The sequence below is a fragment of the Cynara cardunculus genome, unplaced genomic scaffold (assembly GCF_001531365.2).
Source record: "Cynara cardunculus var. scolymus isolate 2C unplaced genomic scaffold, CcrdV1 Un_Scaffold_1176, whole genome shotgun sequence".
In the NCBI taxonomy this organism is placed as follows: Eukaryota; Viridiplantae; Streptophyta; class Magnoliopsida; order Asterales; family Asteraceae; genus Cynara; species Cynara cardunculus.
The window spans coordinates 66,107-81,816 of record NW_020200695.1 but is presented as its reverse complement, the minus strand read 5'-3'; the positions used below and the strand labels follow the sequence as shown (position 1 = coordinate 81,816).

Genomic DNA, 15,710 nt, shown 5'->3' with positions numbered 1-15,710 from the left:
ATCCAGAGTAAGTGATTAATATCCAAAACTGAGTTAATCGATCCTATCAAATTTATCAAGATATTTCTTACATACCCTATTCATCAAATCCATAAAAGGCTGCGGGCGCATTAGTTAAGCCGAAGGGCATAACTAAGAATTCATGATGCCCATACCTAGTTCTGAATGATGTTGTGGCAACATCTTCTTCCCTAACTTTGAGCTGATAATACCCTGTCCTTAAATCAACTTTGGAAAAATAACTAGCTCCCACCAATTGATCGAACAAGTCATCAATCCTTGGTAAAGGATATTTGTTTTTGATTGTCAACTTATTTAGTTCATGATAGTCTATATACATTGCATATACCCATCTTTCTTCTTGACAAATAACACCGGAGCACCCCAAGGTGAAGTGCTGGGTCTAATAAATCCTTTGTCAGTTAAATCTTTCAACTGTGCAACTATTTCCTTCAATTCGGATGGAGCTAACCGGTACGGTGCCTTTACTACTAGTGCCGCCCCTGGTCAAGATCAATTCATAATTCAATGACTCTGTTTGGTGGTAATCCAGATAAGTCTTCTGGAAAGACTTCTGGATATTCACTAACAATCGGAATTGATTCCTCTTTTCTCTTCTCTTTCTTCATATCAATTACGTATGCCAAATATCACTGGCACCTTTTCCGAATGCTTTTCTGAGCTTTCATTACTGAAAAAATACTGGTATGGTGATTCTGACGATCACCATAAATAACAACGGTTCCTTGATCTGGCAGAGTAATTATGATCATTTTCTGATTACAAACAATACTAGCCTGATACCTTGCCAACYAGTCCATACCCACYACTACATCAAATTCCTTCATCGGCATAGGAAATAACCGAATCGGGAGTTCATAGCCATCAATAACAATAATACAGTTATTGAAGACACTAGTAACAGTTTCCTGACTATTAGCAGTATCAACTACTAATTCATCATCAAATAACACAAAATTCAAACATGCAGTTTGAGCAAACAGTGGTGATACAAACGAAAAAAGTTTGCACCAGAGTCAAATAGCACCTTAGCACGTATTGAATTCAGAAGGAAAGTACCTGTTACTACATCCGGTGATGCTTCTGCCTCTTTTTTAGTCATCTGGAAGGACCGTCCTCGCGCCCCTCCTTGCCCTCCTCTGCTTACTGTAGGTTTTCCCTGAGTACCCGACGCATTACTTCCTATTGTTAACTGCGGAGTTTTTAAAAAGTGACAATTTGGTCGAATATGATCTGGAGAATTGCAGTTAAAACACCTTTGATTAGCCGGGAAACTTCTGGACAGATGACCTGCTTCACCACACTTATAACATTTTCTTGGGTCCATTTTACATTCAGCCTGATGAACCTGTCGGCATTGTATGCAGACTTTCTCACTTATCTTCTGTTCAGATCTGTTATCATATCTTACAGTTTTCGGCCCTCAAAAATTTGATGAAGGCCCTTCCCACTTTCTTTTCTCTATAACCTTTCCTTCTGGCTGTCGATTCTTATTTCGTTCGGTCACTTCAGCCGCATCTACCATCAATGAAAAGGTGTTGGGGTTCATAGCAATGACAAATTCTCTGATTGAAGGTTTCAAACCCCAAATGTACCTTTCTATCTTCTTGGATTTTGTTGAAACATAGTGTTCAGCAAAGCAAGGGTATTCAATAAATCTCTCAGTATATTCCCGAACTGTTCCATTTCTCTGTTCTAACTTTAGGAAATCTTCTTCCATTTGTCTTATTGCAGTTTTAGGACAAAACTGATTCTTGAACCGTTCTACAAGTTCTGCCCAAGACAATGTCTGTAAAACATCAGTTCTGGCCGACGATTCAACTTCCCACCAGAACAAAGCATTTGATTTCAATACAGAAACAGCAAATCAAACTTTATCTGTTTCCAGATACCGAATGGTGTTGACACAGATTCCATTTCTTTGATCCAGCACATGGCTTTCACTGGATCCCTTTCTCCAGAAAATGTTGGTGGCTTGCATGCCAAAAACATTTTGATATCTCCCTTCTTGTTGTGAGTAACCGGTACCGAGAGATGAACTTCTACTCTTTCTGTTTCTACCCTGGCTGGTACCCCCATGATAGAAGTCAGAGTTTCCCGCAACTTCCCCATTTCTTCAGCCAACATATCCCTGGTTACGTATTTAGGATGTGGCACCGATCTCTCCTGAACATTCCCAGAATGGGATTCTTCAGGTTCAGAATGAATTCCAGTTTGACCCCTTCCTTGAGAGTGACTTCTTCCTCTGCCTCGTCCTTTTGGTCTTCCTTGACCTCTGATTCCACATGTGCCAGTCGGAAGATTAACAGGTGATTCTTCCCTTTCTTCAGACTCTAGATGAGCCGTTTTTCAGATCTTCTAGTTCGGCTAGACATCTACAAATTTTAGTGTTAATAATCACGTGTTCACATTCCCAAATATAATGAAGTATTTAAGTTCAGATGTGTACCTGTAAATTTATAATTACATTGGCCAGATGTAATTAAAATTTACCTTACACAMTGTTCTTTCAACCCATCATATTTATTTCCAATGGAGCTAACTATGTCTGGGACCCTTAATATGCAATAAAACAGTTTAAGTCTAGGTATCATGCTGTTAAATACCTAAATCCCTTAAACTCAGGCTCTGATACCACTTTCTGTAACACCCAATACCACACATTGCATGTAACACATACTTCATACAGAATAAATACATGTTTATATACCACTCAGGTCCCTTAGTACAAGAATTTACCATACAGAATACATGTCCCAAAAATTCAAAATACACTTCTTGTACTAATCAACATTCATCAATCCAAAACTATACATCATAGGCAAATCTTCATGCAAATATGTATATAGGAAAATATCACATTTTCCCCTTTCCCTTACCGTTCGTACCTCCTGCAATACATATTTAAAATCACAAAACGAGGGTTAGACCGAAAGGTCTAGTGAGTTACCCTATTTATGTCATTGCAGGGTGAAAATCACCAAAACTTTATACAAAATAACTTCTCATATATATATAACAAATATATGAACAAATAAGGACATATTACCAGTACCTTTCCACTTTTCAAGCCAAGTATTCAGCTATTCAAATAACATACTTTTGAACCAATCAGGTTTCATATAATGTCACTTTTAAACCTTTTTAATTTAAACAAGGTTTATTTAAAGTTTCAGGCCAAACCTGTTATTTCCTCCTCAATAACATCCAGACTACGATTTCCAATAAAAACCCCGATCTTAAATCTTTAAATCACAAAGAAATAAAGATTCCAGAGCATGGTAATTTTAAAGGATATAATAGTAAGAGTTATATTACATCACACATACACAAATGCCACCCTTATAACCAAAGGTACACCTCTCCTTGATATGCCACTCTTATCCCATGGTACACCTCTCATTGATATGCCACCCTTATTCCATGGTACACCTCTCCTTAATATACCACCCTTATCCCCTCATCAAAAACATTTCACAAAACAATTCCATTTAGATCGCAGTTAATGGAATTATCAGTTCAGAATCATTTTTATCAAAAATTTCCATTATATATATATATATATATATATATATATAAACAATAATTATATATATAAACCATGCACAAGTCATAATATGTATCCGCTCAACTTGGATTTGGCCGGACTTCATCTCCGGTCAAGTCTTGGCCGATTTACCATATCCGGACAACACATCGCTCAAGGCCTGTCCGATTTAACACTTAAGAGAATTCCAACACTTTTGTCCGGATAACAAATACGGACAACACATACCCCAAGGCTTGTCCGATTTAAAACAATCCGGTCAACACATGATCGTATTCATACTTCTCCGTTTAAAATATTAACCCAATATTTATAAATCGCTTATTACTTGTCCGGTTTAAGGCTAAACCGCTTATGCCTTGACCGGTTTAAGTCTAATCCGGACAACACTCATCAAGCGGTTTATTTATAAATCGATTAAGCCTTAACCGATTTAGGGCTTAAATCGCCTAACCCTTGTCCGGTTTATGGTTAAATCGCTTGGCACTTGTCCGATTTAGGACTTAATCTGGACAACTCTTCAACAGATAACCTTTTAAATCAAAAGTAAAGTTCAATCAATTATACAACTATGAAGAGCTTTAAAAGTAGTAAGAATCACTCACCTTAAAATTCTTTTGAAATCAGGTAAAATCCACTTGATTCTTTTAGCAAAATAAGTAATCCGGTAAACCTTTCTTCTTAAATCGCACACACACACAAAATTCTAATTTTTGACAAGAAGAATGTAAAAATGGAGGTGAATCCTTCTTTTATGCCCTTCCCTTTATGGAAGGTCGGCTGATCACAGCCTCACCACATGCATACTTACATAACCCCATATACATACATAACTATTTATGCACATGACATGCATATATTTATCTAATATATGCAAAGCTTACCAATTTCATGCACATATTTTCACATATTAGCATGATCAAATACAACAATTTATTATGCTGTCACATAATCATTTAACAAATAATCACATATTTATTACCTTGGGTGATAACCAGGATTCAGTTATCACATCGACTTTCACTGAAGGTTAGTTGGTGTGAGTTTTGTCTTCTTGAAGAATCGTTGTCGCTGTATGATTTACAATGCATGTTTCAGTGATCACTGAACAGACTCAATGATGATCACTGGAACTGAAAAAACAGAAACATAATACTTCCAAAGGTAAAAGGGATTATCATCAAATTAATGAGAGAGAAGATCAACAGAGATGAAAGACTATTAAAAGAATCTATGACCGGCAAAATGCATAAACACACATACTCTGTCGTTGTTAAGGCACTCTATATCTGTAAAACACAAACATACACATACATTGTTATTGTTTGTCGAAGAAATGATACATACAGACACACCGAAGGCGGAGACACAATCGCACAAATATGAAAATGATCGGTGGAGCTAATCAATTAGTGTGCGTTTGAAACACCACGTACCTACCAGATTTCTTTGATGAGATCGACTGGATGAGGGAGATCCAAGCAAATGGAAAGAACGATCATGGTCATGGTGGTTAGGGGCGGTGTGAGAAAGGAGAAAACAACAAGAGAATGGAAGGGAGGTAGGAGAGATTGTGATGATGAAGGATTTTAGTGTTGAAGGAAGAAGGCTAGTAGGGGTAATCGACGATGATGTTCATTGGGGAAGAAGAGGTGTCAGTTTCTAGAAGAAGAAACAGGTAATAATGGGTCACTTGTCAGGGAAGGTTTTATAACACCCTAAATTTTATTTAACAAATCAAATGAAATTTCGGCATATGACCCACTTGTAAAATCATGATATCCCATTTTATTACCTGCTTGCATTTGAATATGACAAAACCCAAAAAACTACATATACAAAATGACACATAACTGGACCAAATTTACATATATACAACTAGATACTAAAACGATGCTAAAATGACTTCAATCAAAAACATCATCTGCTACAAAGTCACTTCCCACAAAAATCATTACATGACATATCCTCCTTCTATGCTAAGTACTAGCTTTTCTTACCGCAAACACTAGCACTCATACCCGAACCTGGTCCTGGAATACACATCGAGAAACAAAACAAGTCAACCTTCACGCCTGGTGAGTTCAAGAGTTTTACTTCATAAAACCATTTAGATAAAAAAATATCAAAGTGATTCATATTTCCTATATAGTGAATGATTTGTGAATGATAATAATCATACAATTTAATAGATCACTTTTACCAACCAACAATAAGGAAATTGGTTTCCCATGTCACAATTCTCACAAGTGATCCCTCATAATAACAACTTCCTTATTATCACCATCTTTGATCTAGGTAAGGGAGTCCCACTATAGCCGGTTGATGAGGGAGTACAAAGCAGTCCCACCATAACCGGTTGATAAGGGAGTACAAAGCAGCTCATCTATACCATTGTCTAACTTGGGCATGTCAGTTAAGCTCCCAAGTTAGTGTACATACATCAATATAACCTCCCAAGTCTATGTATATACTTCCCCCCGGTCCCCATGCCTAGTAGCCGCCTAACTGGGCTCCCAGTTAACTCTAGACATCTTTCAATGAACATCCCACGTTTTATGATTTTATCAATATGTATCACCACTCAATATATCACATTTGTTAATTGCAACAAATTGAGCATGTTTAACTAAATATCAAGTAAAACAACATAATCATCAGCTAACATGCTCCTTTCACTTTACATAAAGCATTTTTCATGACACATTCAATACAAACAACATGATTTATTTATGTAAAACCCATACTCTTGACGTCCACCCAATAAAAATATTCTTGTACTCACCTTAGCTAGATTAAGGCAAATCTAGTCTTCAAGTGACTCTTTCAACCGACTTGACACCTAAACAACCCATACAGGTGTATATATCAGTATATCCATTCTACCAACACATTCAAACAATCATTTTCAATCCATTAATAATCACTCCTATCAGTTTTAAAACCATTTTAAGATAAATTTACAAAAAGCACATTTTTTCACGTATAAACAAAATGGACAGCTCTGAAAAGTTAGCTTTTTGATCTACTTAAAGTCCTTATTGCATCATAATCATCATAACAACTCGTAGAATACATCCTAACGCTTCCAACAAGGTAATATTTGCTTAAATCCGAGTTATGAACGATTTATTATGATTTTTACAAATTTTAGCAACTATCCAATTCAAACCAACCACTTGTCCAAATCTTGTGTGGGGCTCTTAGTTTGAATTATAACCTCCAAAACATGATTATTTTACCATTTAAGATATGCTTAGAAGGTTATGTTATTCGCCTTTCACTTAAAATATCATTTCTATATTTTAACTTAAAGCAAATATTCACATTCTTTAACTTCGAACATCCATCAAAATCTCCATGAAATGATGTTTTTATCATTAAACCACTTTTATATACCTTTTATCACTCCATCCCTTTAATCTCGACCCTTAATTTTGCATAAAACAAGACAATTTGGGTTTTATGCAAAACAGTTTGACTTTTTAGAAAAGTGAACTGTTTTGTACCAACACATTTTATCTCCAATCAAAAACGATTTTGGGTGCAAATCTTCTACTTGAATTCACATAATATCACCTTAATGATGTTGAGGAACAACTACATCAAATAATTTCACTTTTTCATATCAATTACAAAGCTTCAAACTCTATACTTATAATTTAAGTTCAAAGTATTGAAAGTTCCAAATCCAATTCTTAATTAATGATAAATTATTATTTTATATATCTTTAATATCAAATCACCTTAAATTAGTGAATTTCTAGACTAATAGGATCCAACTAAGTGTAACCTTTATCTATTTATATGGCAGCAAACAAGCAAACCATTTACAATTTATGGTTTAGGTTTCATGAGGATATAAGGAAGAACATGGATCTAAGCATGGGTTGCCAAGCCAAGGCCCATTGGGTGAAACTAAAACCCAGAAAACAGGGGTTGTTTTTACAACACCAAAATCATCAATGGATGAAGCTTTGTTGCTGCGCTTCTTATAATGACAAGAGCTTGCAGGGTTTTGATTGGGTAACGTAAAGCAGTCCAGCAAGCAGCCCAACAACGTAAAGCAGTCCAACAAGCAGCCCAACAGCAGAAGCAATTTTGATTGAGCGAGATCTGATGGGGGGTGATCGAGAGAAGCAGAAAGACACGTCGTCTAATTAGAAGGATGTAGCAGGTCCGACTAATTGGATGGGATTTCTCATCAATCTCTTTAATCTTTCGGTTAATCCTTGAAACCTTTTGAATCAGTAACTAGTTTAGCTATGTGTGGCTAATTTATTTAATCCAACATTAGTTAATTCTAGATTTTGATGTTTTCTCACTTTGAGATGTCGTTGTAATGGCTTGGGACAAGTTTATTTGTTTGATTTGTAGGTTAATCATTAATTTCATTTGAATGTTAATTAAATTGGCTGATTAGTTAACAGTCCTATGAATGCTTGTTATTCAAAACATTAGATACGTAATTGTCTTGTGGCTTTGATAGAGTAACAATGGAACTCTTTAAATTCAATAAAATTTTCAATTTGAGTTCTTGAAATCTCATAATCAAAGTGGTATTAAGCCGAGCATATGAACTTAATTCTTTGAGTCGGCGTTTTCTAGTTCGTTAAAGCTAATTACGTTTGGGATGTTGAGAGCTTGTTCATTGTTCCATTTGTAGTTAAGATTTAGCTAAAGAACTTATTTTAGCTAATGTCTAATTAGGTGAAAAATAAGGCTGTCAGAGGTTGTTAATACTCGGCTTGAGCTTGTGCTATCTTTTTACATTTGCGAGATCGCTGATAAGTATTTACATCATCATCGAGAGTGAACTAATGTTGGGTTTTGTTTTCATCATTTATAAGTAGTTTTAATCGCATATTTAGTCTAATTAATCAAATCTAATGTGATAACCAGGTCCTGATTATTACCCAAGGTATTTATTATGTGAATTAATTGTCAAGATGAATACGTGTTTACATGGATTGCATACGTGAGTATATGTATTTCATGCATAGGGATATATGCATAATATGTATATATATAAATATGCATAATAGTAATGTATGTATATATATATATATATATGAATTTATATGCCCATGATGTATGTATGTGTGTGTACATGCATGAAATGATATACATGCATACATGTGGGGGAAGGGAAAATAGCCGACTTTCCAATTCAGGAAAGTATAAATAGTGAAAGTTGGGTAAAGCCTGAGGTTTTCTTGCCTCATTTGAGTTTTTAAGAGGAATTAGAGAGAAGTTTGTCCGGAGAATCAAGTTTGGATTCATTTTGCTATTTCACCTTCAAATCTGCATAAATGTGAGTATTTTCTCAAAATCTCTTTTAAGTTTTGGTAAATTGCTTTAGAAAGAACTGCATGCTATCCTTAAAATTAATTTGTACGATTTAAAGTTTTATCCGGATAAAGGGTGACTGGATTACCTTATACCGGATATAGTGTTGTCCGGATTGTCTTAAAACCGGGTACGTATCGTCCGATTTAATTATAAACCGATCATAAGGTCATACGATTTAATGACTTGGTGGGATTATGAATTGTGTAAACCGGATAAAAGTTTTTGAACGGAGAAGTAGGAATACGACTAAGTATTGTACGGTTTAGCATTTAATCGGCTAAGGGTCGTGCAGATTAGTTATAAACCGAACACGTGCTAAGCGGTTTAGTCTTAAATCGACCAAAGATTGTGTAGATTATTTATTAATCAATCAAGGATTGTCCGAATTTGATAAATCAGACAAATATGTGTTGTCCAGATATGTACATCGGACAAAAGGGCTAAGGGTTGTCCGGATTTGATAAATCGGACAAGGGATATTTGACCGGATAACTTGTCCGGATAACTTATCCGGACGTTCATTTGTTGAAAATTTCAAGTGTTGGGTTTTCTTGGAATTTTTATAATTTGGTAAGCTATTATTGGGTTTAAATTATGTTATTATCAAAAAGAGGTATTTTATATCTTTTAAAATAAATAGAAGGTATGTTTCTACCAAGCGAGGTGACGTAAGTCTGTTTTGGTATGAAACTATATTTTGGGAAACCTTCCTACCAAGCGTGGTGACGTAAGTCTGTTTTGGTATGAAATTGGATTTTGTAAACTGTTTCTACCAAGCATGGTGACGTAAGTCTGTTTTGGTATGAAACTTGTTTTAAGAGGTTGTTCCCCCAGACATGGTGACTTTTGTCTGTTCTGGCTTGGAACTGGGAATGGGTACTTTTAGACGTGGTGACTTTTGTCTGTTCTGATAAGTAGCCTTGTTTTGATGGAGGAATAAGGGTGACATATCAAGGAGAGGTGTACTTGGAATAAGGGATGCATTGTCATATGTGGATAGTGTTATAACTCTTATTACTGTTACTAATTGAATTTAATAACTTTGAGTCATCATTTCTTTGTGACCTGATGAATTAGAGATATTATTCCTATTAGAAATAATAATTTAGATGTTATTGAGAAGGGAAAAATGGTTTGTCATAAAGGGCAAGTATTGCCTTAAATCTTTCCGTTAAAATTTACAAAGGAATGGTCTGATAATTCAAAGAAGCTTTGTTTACAATATTTGTTTCATATTGAGAACGTTGGATCTTTTAAGCAGATGTATTTTATTAATAGAACTGAGATTCTTGAGTTTATCATATTATACATGTCATTGAGGACTGCATTATTTGATTGTATTGCAAATATTCCTGAGCAAAGATATTTTATTATAATTTGGTGTTTATCATCCTGTATTTGCAAAGAAGGGATTCACTCACTAGACCCTTCTGGTCTAACCCTCATTTTCTGTCTTTAAAATATGCAATGCAGGAACAACGAGGTCCAGGGATAATAAGGGGAAAGGGAAAATATGATTATTTTCCTAATCTGATATCTGCTTTTGGAGATCCGCATGAGATTGCTTATTTTTTGAAGATACATGTTGTATTACATATGATAGTACATGATTTTGTTTTGGAATTTTTCATATATAGATTTTATACATATAAGAATCCTTGTACTAGTGGGACCTTGTGATGTAAACTATATTTTCATGTAATAAAATATGTGTTATATGCAAATGTGGTGTTTGGGGGTGTTACAGAAGTGGTATCAGAGCCTTAGTTTAAGAGATTTAGGTATTCAAAGCATGATGCCTAGACTTAAACTGTCATTTGTGTAAAACCCAATTATATATATATATATATATATATAATATTATATTATATGAGCTTTTAAATATTTTTTTAAATTTATTTGAAGTGTTAAATTATTTACGTGCTAAACTAAAGAAAATAATTGTAGAAATCTTAAATAAATAAATAATGAAAAGAAAGATAAAAAGAAAAATAAAATAAAATTGTTTTCTTTTAATTATTGGACCAAAAATGTAAGATATTACGTCAGGAGGGGTTTGATGGTAAATGTCAGAAACTTGAGGGGGTCGAATGTCATCTTTTTCAAAGATGAGGGACCTGTTTTGCCAAAAGTACATAAGTGTTTAGAGAAAACGACCCCTCAGTCAAAACCTCGCGATTTCTTCCAATTTCGTCAAATAATAAGCCAAAACTTTTGTATATAAATATAGAGCACTGGCTTTGGATCATTTTGGTTCAAATAGATAGAAAAATCGTTGAGTTTTGAGAGAGAAATCCGAGTTTGAAGTTCGGAATCAAAAAATCTAGGTTTTCCACCGATTTTGGGTGAGATTCTTAACCAAATCTCTTGATTTTTTTGTCTATATCTTCGTTTTTAAGTACTATATCAAACCCCAGTAGCCTCATTTCTCATATTTGTGTTTATGTTGTTCGATTTTTATGTTTTTAAATTGTTAAGTTTTAGTTTTAAAAACAAACTTTAAATGAGTAAATGAAACTCATTTTTTGATGAAAATTCGTGTTCTTTATRTCAAAGTGTTGGTAAAAATATTATCAAGAGTTTGATGCAAAAAGAATGAAGAAAAAATATCAAGAAACGAGCCATTTCAAACCTCGAAAAGGTAAAAATGGTGCAGCCATGGCAGCTGCTTCCTTGCTGTTTTCCAGCTGGGTCATGGACCGGGTCGTCCCGACCCAAGATCCGCGTCCGTTTACCCTTTTAAAAATATAGGATTAAAGCCGTTGAGGGCGGGATTCAAACCCGCAACCTCGGCCTTGATACTTCGAGCGTTAACCAGTAAGCTACGTACGTAATTCATTACTTTGTACGCGCCTATATTTTTAATATGCAGTATACATTTGAGTTTCTGAAATATAATTTTCTCTATATAAATTTTATGAAACTTTTATTAAGTTTGTTTGTATTTTCTAAAAACGTAAACTTTGACCCAGTTTCGATTATTTATCTCGTTTAGTTACCAAAATGACCATATAAATGAGAAATCGATATTTTAGCAATACTTTGCGTATTTGCTTCCAAAATTTACCGAAATAACCATATATCTTAGGGATTGGTCTATGAGCTTCATTTTTATATTATTACTTATATAAAATTACCAAAATGACCATACAATGTGAAAATCGGTATTTTAGCGATACTTCACGTATTTGCTCTATAAAATTACCGAAATGACCCTATGTCATGGGATTGGTATTTAAGTTCTATTTTGAATAAAATGTGGAATCGGTATTTTAGCGATACTTTACGTATTTGCCTATAAATTACCGAAATGACCCTATATCTTGGAAATTGGTATCTATGCTTTATTTTGATTATCATCCTTATAAAATTACCAAAATGACCTCACAGTTAGGGAATCGGTATTTTAACAATACTTTGAGTATCGCTTAATAAAATTACCAAAATGCCCCTAAGATTGGGATTGGACTTTTAAGCACAATTTTAATATTCGACTTATGAAATATACCAAGAATGTTCTAAATTAGGGAATTGGTTAAAGCTATACCTTTGGTGTTCGGCTTCTTAAGATTTACCGAAATGCCCCTAGACTTGGAAAATTTGTATTCTAAATATTATTTCGAATATTAATTATGTTGAACTTTAAAGTTATGGAATGACCGTTATTTATATGAGTGTGACATGTTCTCACCGTTATTCACTTACAAATTTTAAAAGAGACGTTTTGACCACAAAACATTATTTACGTTGTGAACTATTTAGTTTAGTTATTTTGGTAAAATACTTATTGTTTAAGAAAATGTGAAGTGTATTGCTTTTTTTTTTAAATATTATAATGACGTCACATTATTAATAATATTTCAAGAAAATATTGAAGTGAAACATAAGATATGATGTTATCGGGGGGTTGATCAATAAAAGGAAAAGTCGTGTTAAGATTGTTAAGGAATATTAATCAAATTAATTACGATTATTTAAGATGCTTAGGAATGGTATAAATTATCATGTAGGTTGTCGTTTTTGAGAGAACGACCTATCGAACGTTAACGATTCAAGGTGAGTACATTATGCGATTTTTATGGGATATATACATGATTATTACAAAGTATTTTATCCATCATATTTGCATGATGTGTTTATACGCATATGATGATAACTTGATTGTATTGATGTACATGATATATAAGTATATGCATGATATGAAAGGTGATGTTGATTATGATGACTTGATATTATCAATATGATATTCAAGYATGTGTATAATGTGGAAAATGACGATGATGCATATGTGATTTATGTTGTCACTTGCATGAGATGTATGTTACATGTCACGATGAGATTTCCATTAATGAGTGAGTATTGCAAATAAATGATATGCAACTAGTATGATTCGGCAAGATTCGTCCATCGTATGGGGTGAGTTGGACATGAAAGGAGGGCTTGCAATTCCGAGGTCTTGGAATCCTCGTCCATAGAATACGCCACATACGCAAAGAAAAATGACGAGCCGAGGCCTCACTTGCAAGATAATAACTAAAATACACTAAAACATTGTTTATATGTGCATGTCATGATGAGATAGTATTGCAAATAAATGATATGCAACTATTATAGTTCAGCAAGATTCGTCCACCGTACGGGGTGGGTTGGACATGAAAGGAAGGCTTGCAATTCCGAGGTCTTGGAGTTCTCATCCATAGAATACGCCACATATGCAAAGAAAAGTGACGAGCCGAGGCCTCACTTGCAAGATAATAATTAAAATACACTAAAACATTGTTTATATGTGCATGTGATCATGAAACCATATTGTATTCACTAAGTTTTTAGCTTATACTATACATGTATATATCTCAGTTGTCATTTATCAGTAGACGAGTTGAATGAAGAAAGATGGGACTATGTTTTAAATCATGCTTGATTAGATATTTTAATTAGCATTGATTACATTAAAGTATTTTACGCTTCCGTAATTATGTAATGAATTATGTTAAACACATTATGTGTGTTTGAAATTTTAAGTTCGTATTTTTGTTCATGACATAAGTTATTAAGAATGACGTCACGGCACTCGAATGAAAGAAGAAAAAAAATCGGGGCGTGACAATTTGCATACTAAGAGTCCCAGACATAATTAGTATCCCTGGGAATAAAATATAATGGGTTAAAGAGGGCAGTATGTAAGGTGAATTCGAATTACAAATGACCAATGTAATTGTGAATTTACAGGTACATACCTATACTCGGATACCATATTATATTTGGGAATGTGAATACGTGATATTTAATACTAAAATATCTGCAGATGTCTAATCGATCACGAAGATCAGAAAAAATTGCCCACTCTGCATTTGAAGAAAGGGAAGAATCTCCTGTTAATCCGCCAACCTATGCTTCAGGAAGTAGAGGTCGGGGAAGGAGTAGAGGTAGAGGTCGAGGAAGAAGTCAGGTTGGGATTCGCCCTGACCAAGGGGAATCTATTTCTGGAACAGAGGCAACAACCTGAGTATATAACCAGAGACGTTTTGGTAGAAGAAATGGGAAAATTAAGGGAAACTTTGATATCCATTATGGGACTGCCAGCCAAAATAGAAACTGAGCGAGTTGGAATTAATCCCCCAGCTCCCTCAGCAGGCAACAACAATCGGGGAGGAGACAAAGATGTTTTTGACATGTAAACCTCCAATTTTTTCAGGAGAAAGAGATCCAGTAAAGGCAATGTGCTGGATAAAAGAAATTGAATCAGTATTCAATACTAGCAGATGTTCTGAAGATGATAAGGTTAGATTTGCGGTATCTATGCTCAAATCTAATGCCTTATATTGGTGGGATGTAGAGTCCTCATCACAACCGAATATACTGCAAACAATGTCTTGGGAAGAATTTGTGAATAAATTCAAAACACAATTCTGTCCTACGACGGCAGTAAGACAGATGGAAGAAGATGTTCTGAAACTGGAACAAGGGAGTAGATTTGTACGGGATTATACCGAGAAATTTATTGAGTATTCCCGTTTTGAGGAACATTACGTATCTTTAGAATCCCGAAAGGTGGAGAGGTATATTTGGGGTCTGAAACCCTCTATCCGGGAGTTTGTAATTGATGTTTTCTCACGTTGAGATGTCGTTGTAATGGTTTGGGACAAGTTTATTTGTTTGATTTCTAGGCTAATCGTTCAATTTCATTTGAATGTAAATTAAATTGGCTGATTAGTTAACAGTCCTATGAATGCTTGTTATTCAAAATATTAGATACGTAATTGTCTTGTGGCTTTGATAGAGTAACAATGGAACTCTTTGAATTCAAGAAAGTTTTCAATTGAGTTCTTGAAATCTCATAATCAAAGTGGTATTAAGCCGATCATATGAGCTTAATTCTTTGAGTCTGCATTTTCTAATTCGTTAAAGCTAATTACGTTTGGGATGTTGAGAGCTTGTTCATTGTTCCATTGTAGTTAAGATTTAGATAAAGAACTGATTTTAGCTAATGTCTAAATAGGTGAAAACAAAGGTTGTCAGAGCTTGTTGATAACCATACTCGGCTTGAGCTTGTCCTATCTTTTTACATTTGCAAGATCGCTGATAAGTATTTACATCATCGAGAGTGAACTAATGTTGGGTTTCGTTTTCATTGTTTATAATTAGTTTTAATCGTATGTTTAGTCTAACTAATCAAACCTAACCCCCCCCCCCCCCTTTTAATAATTTGTTCTTGTACTTGAACTATTTGGCAATAATAAGTTAAAACCAAACCCTTGTGGATTTGATTCGACTTACCGCTATTACAATT

The 15,710-nt window shown here is 34.4% G+C and overlaps 1 protein-coding gene across 1 annotated transcript in view; it reads left to right on the top strand.

Annotated features, from left to right (window-relative positions):
- Positions 1-14,426, top strand: part of LOC112502283 — a 54,781-nt gene extending 40,355 nt beyond the window's left edge. The window contains exon 3 of the mRNA XM_025106153.1: positions 14,226-14,426. Within this exon, the coding sequence (XP_024961921.1) occupies positions 14,226-14,426 (201 nt within the window). The remainder of the gene's footprint in view (positions 1-14,225) is intronic.
- The last annotated feature ends 1,284 nt before the right edge of the window (positions 14,427-15,710 follow it).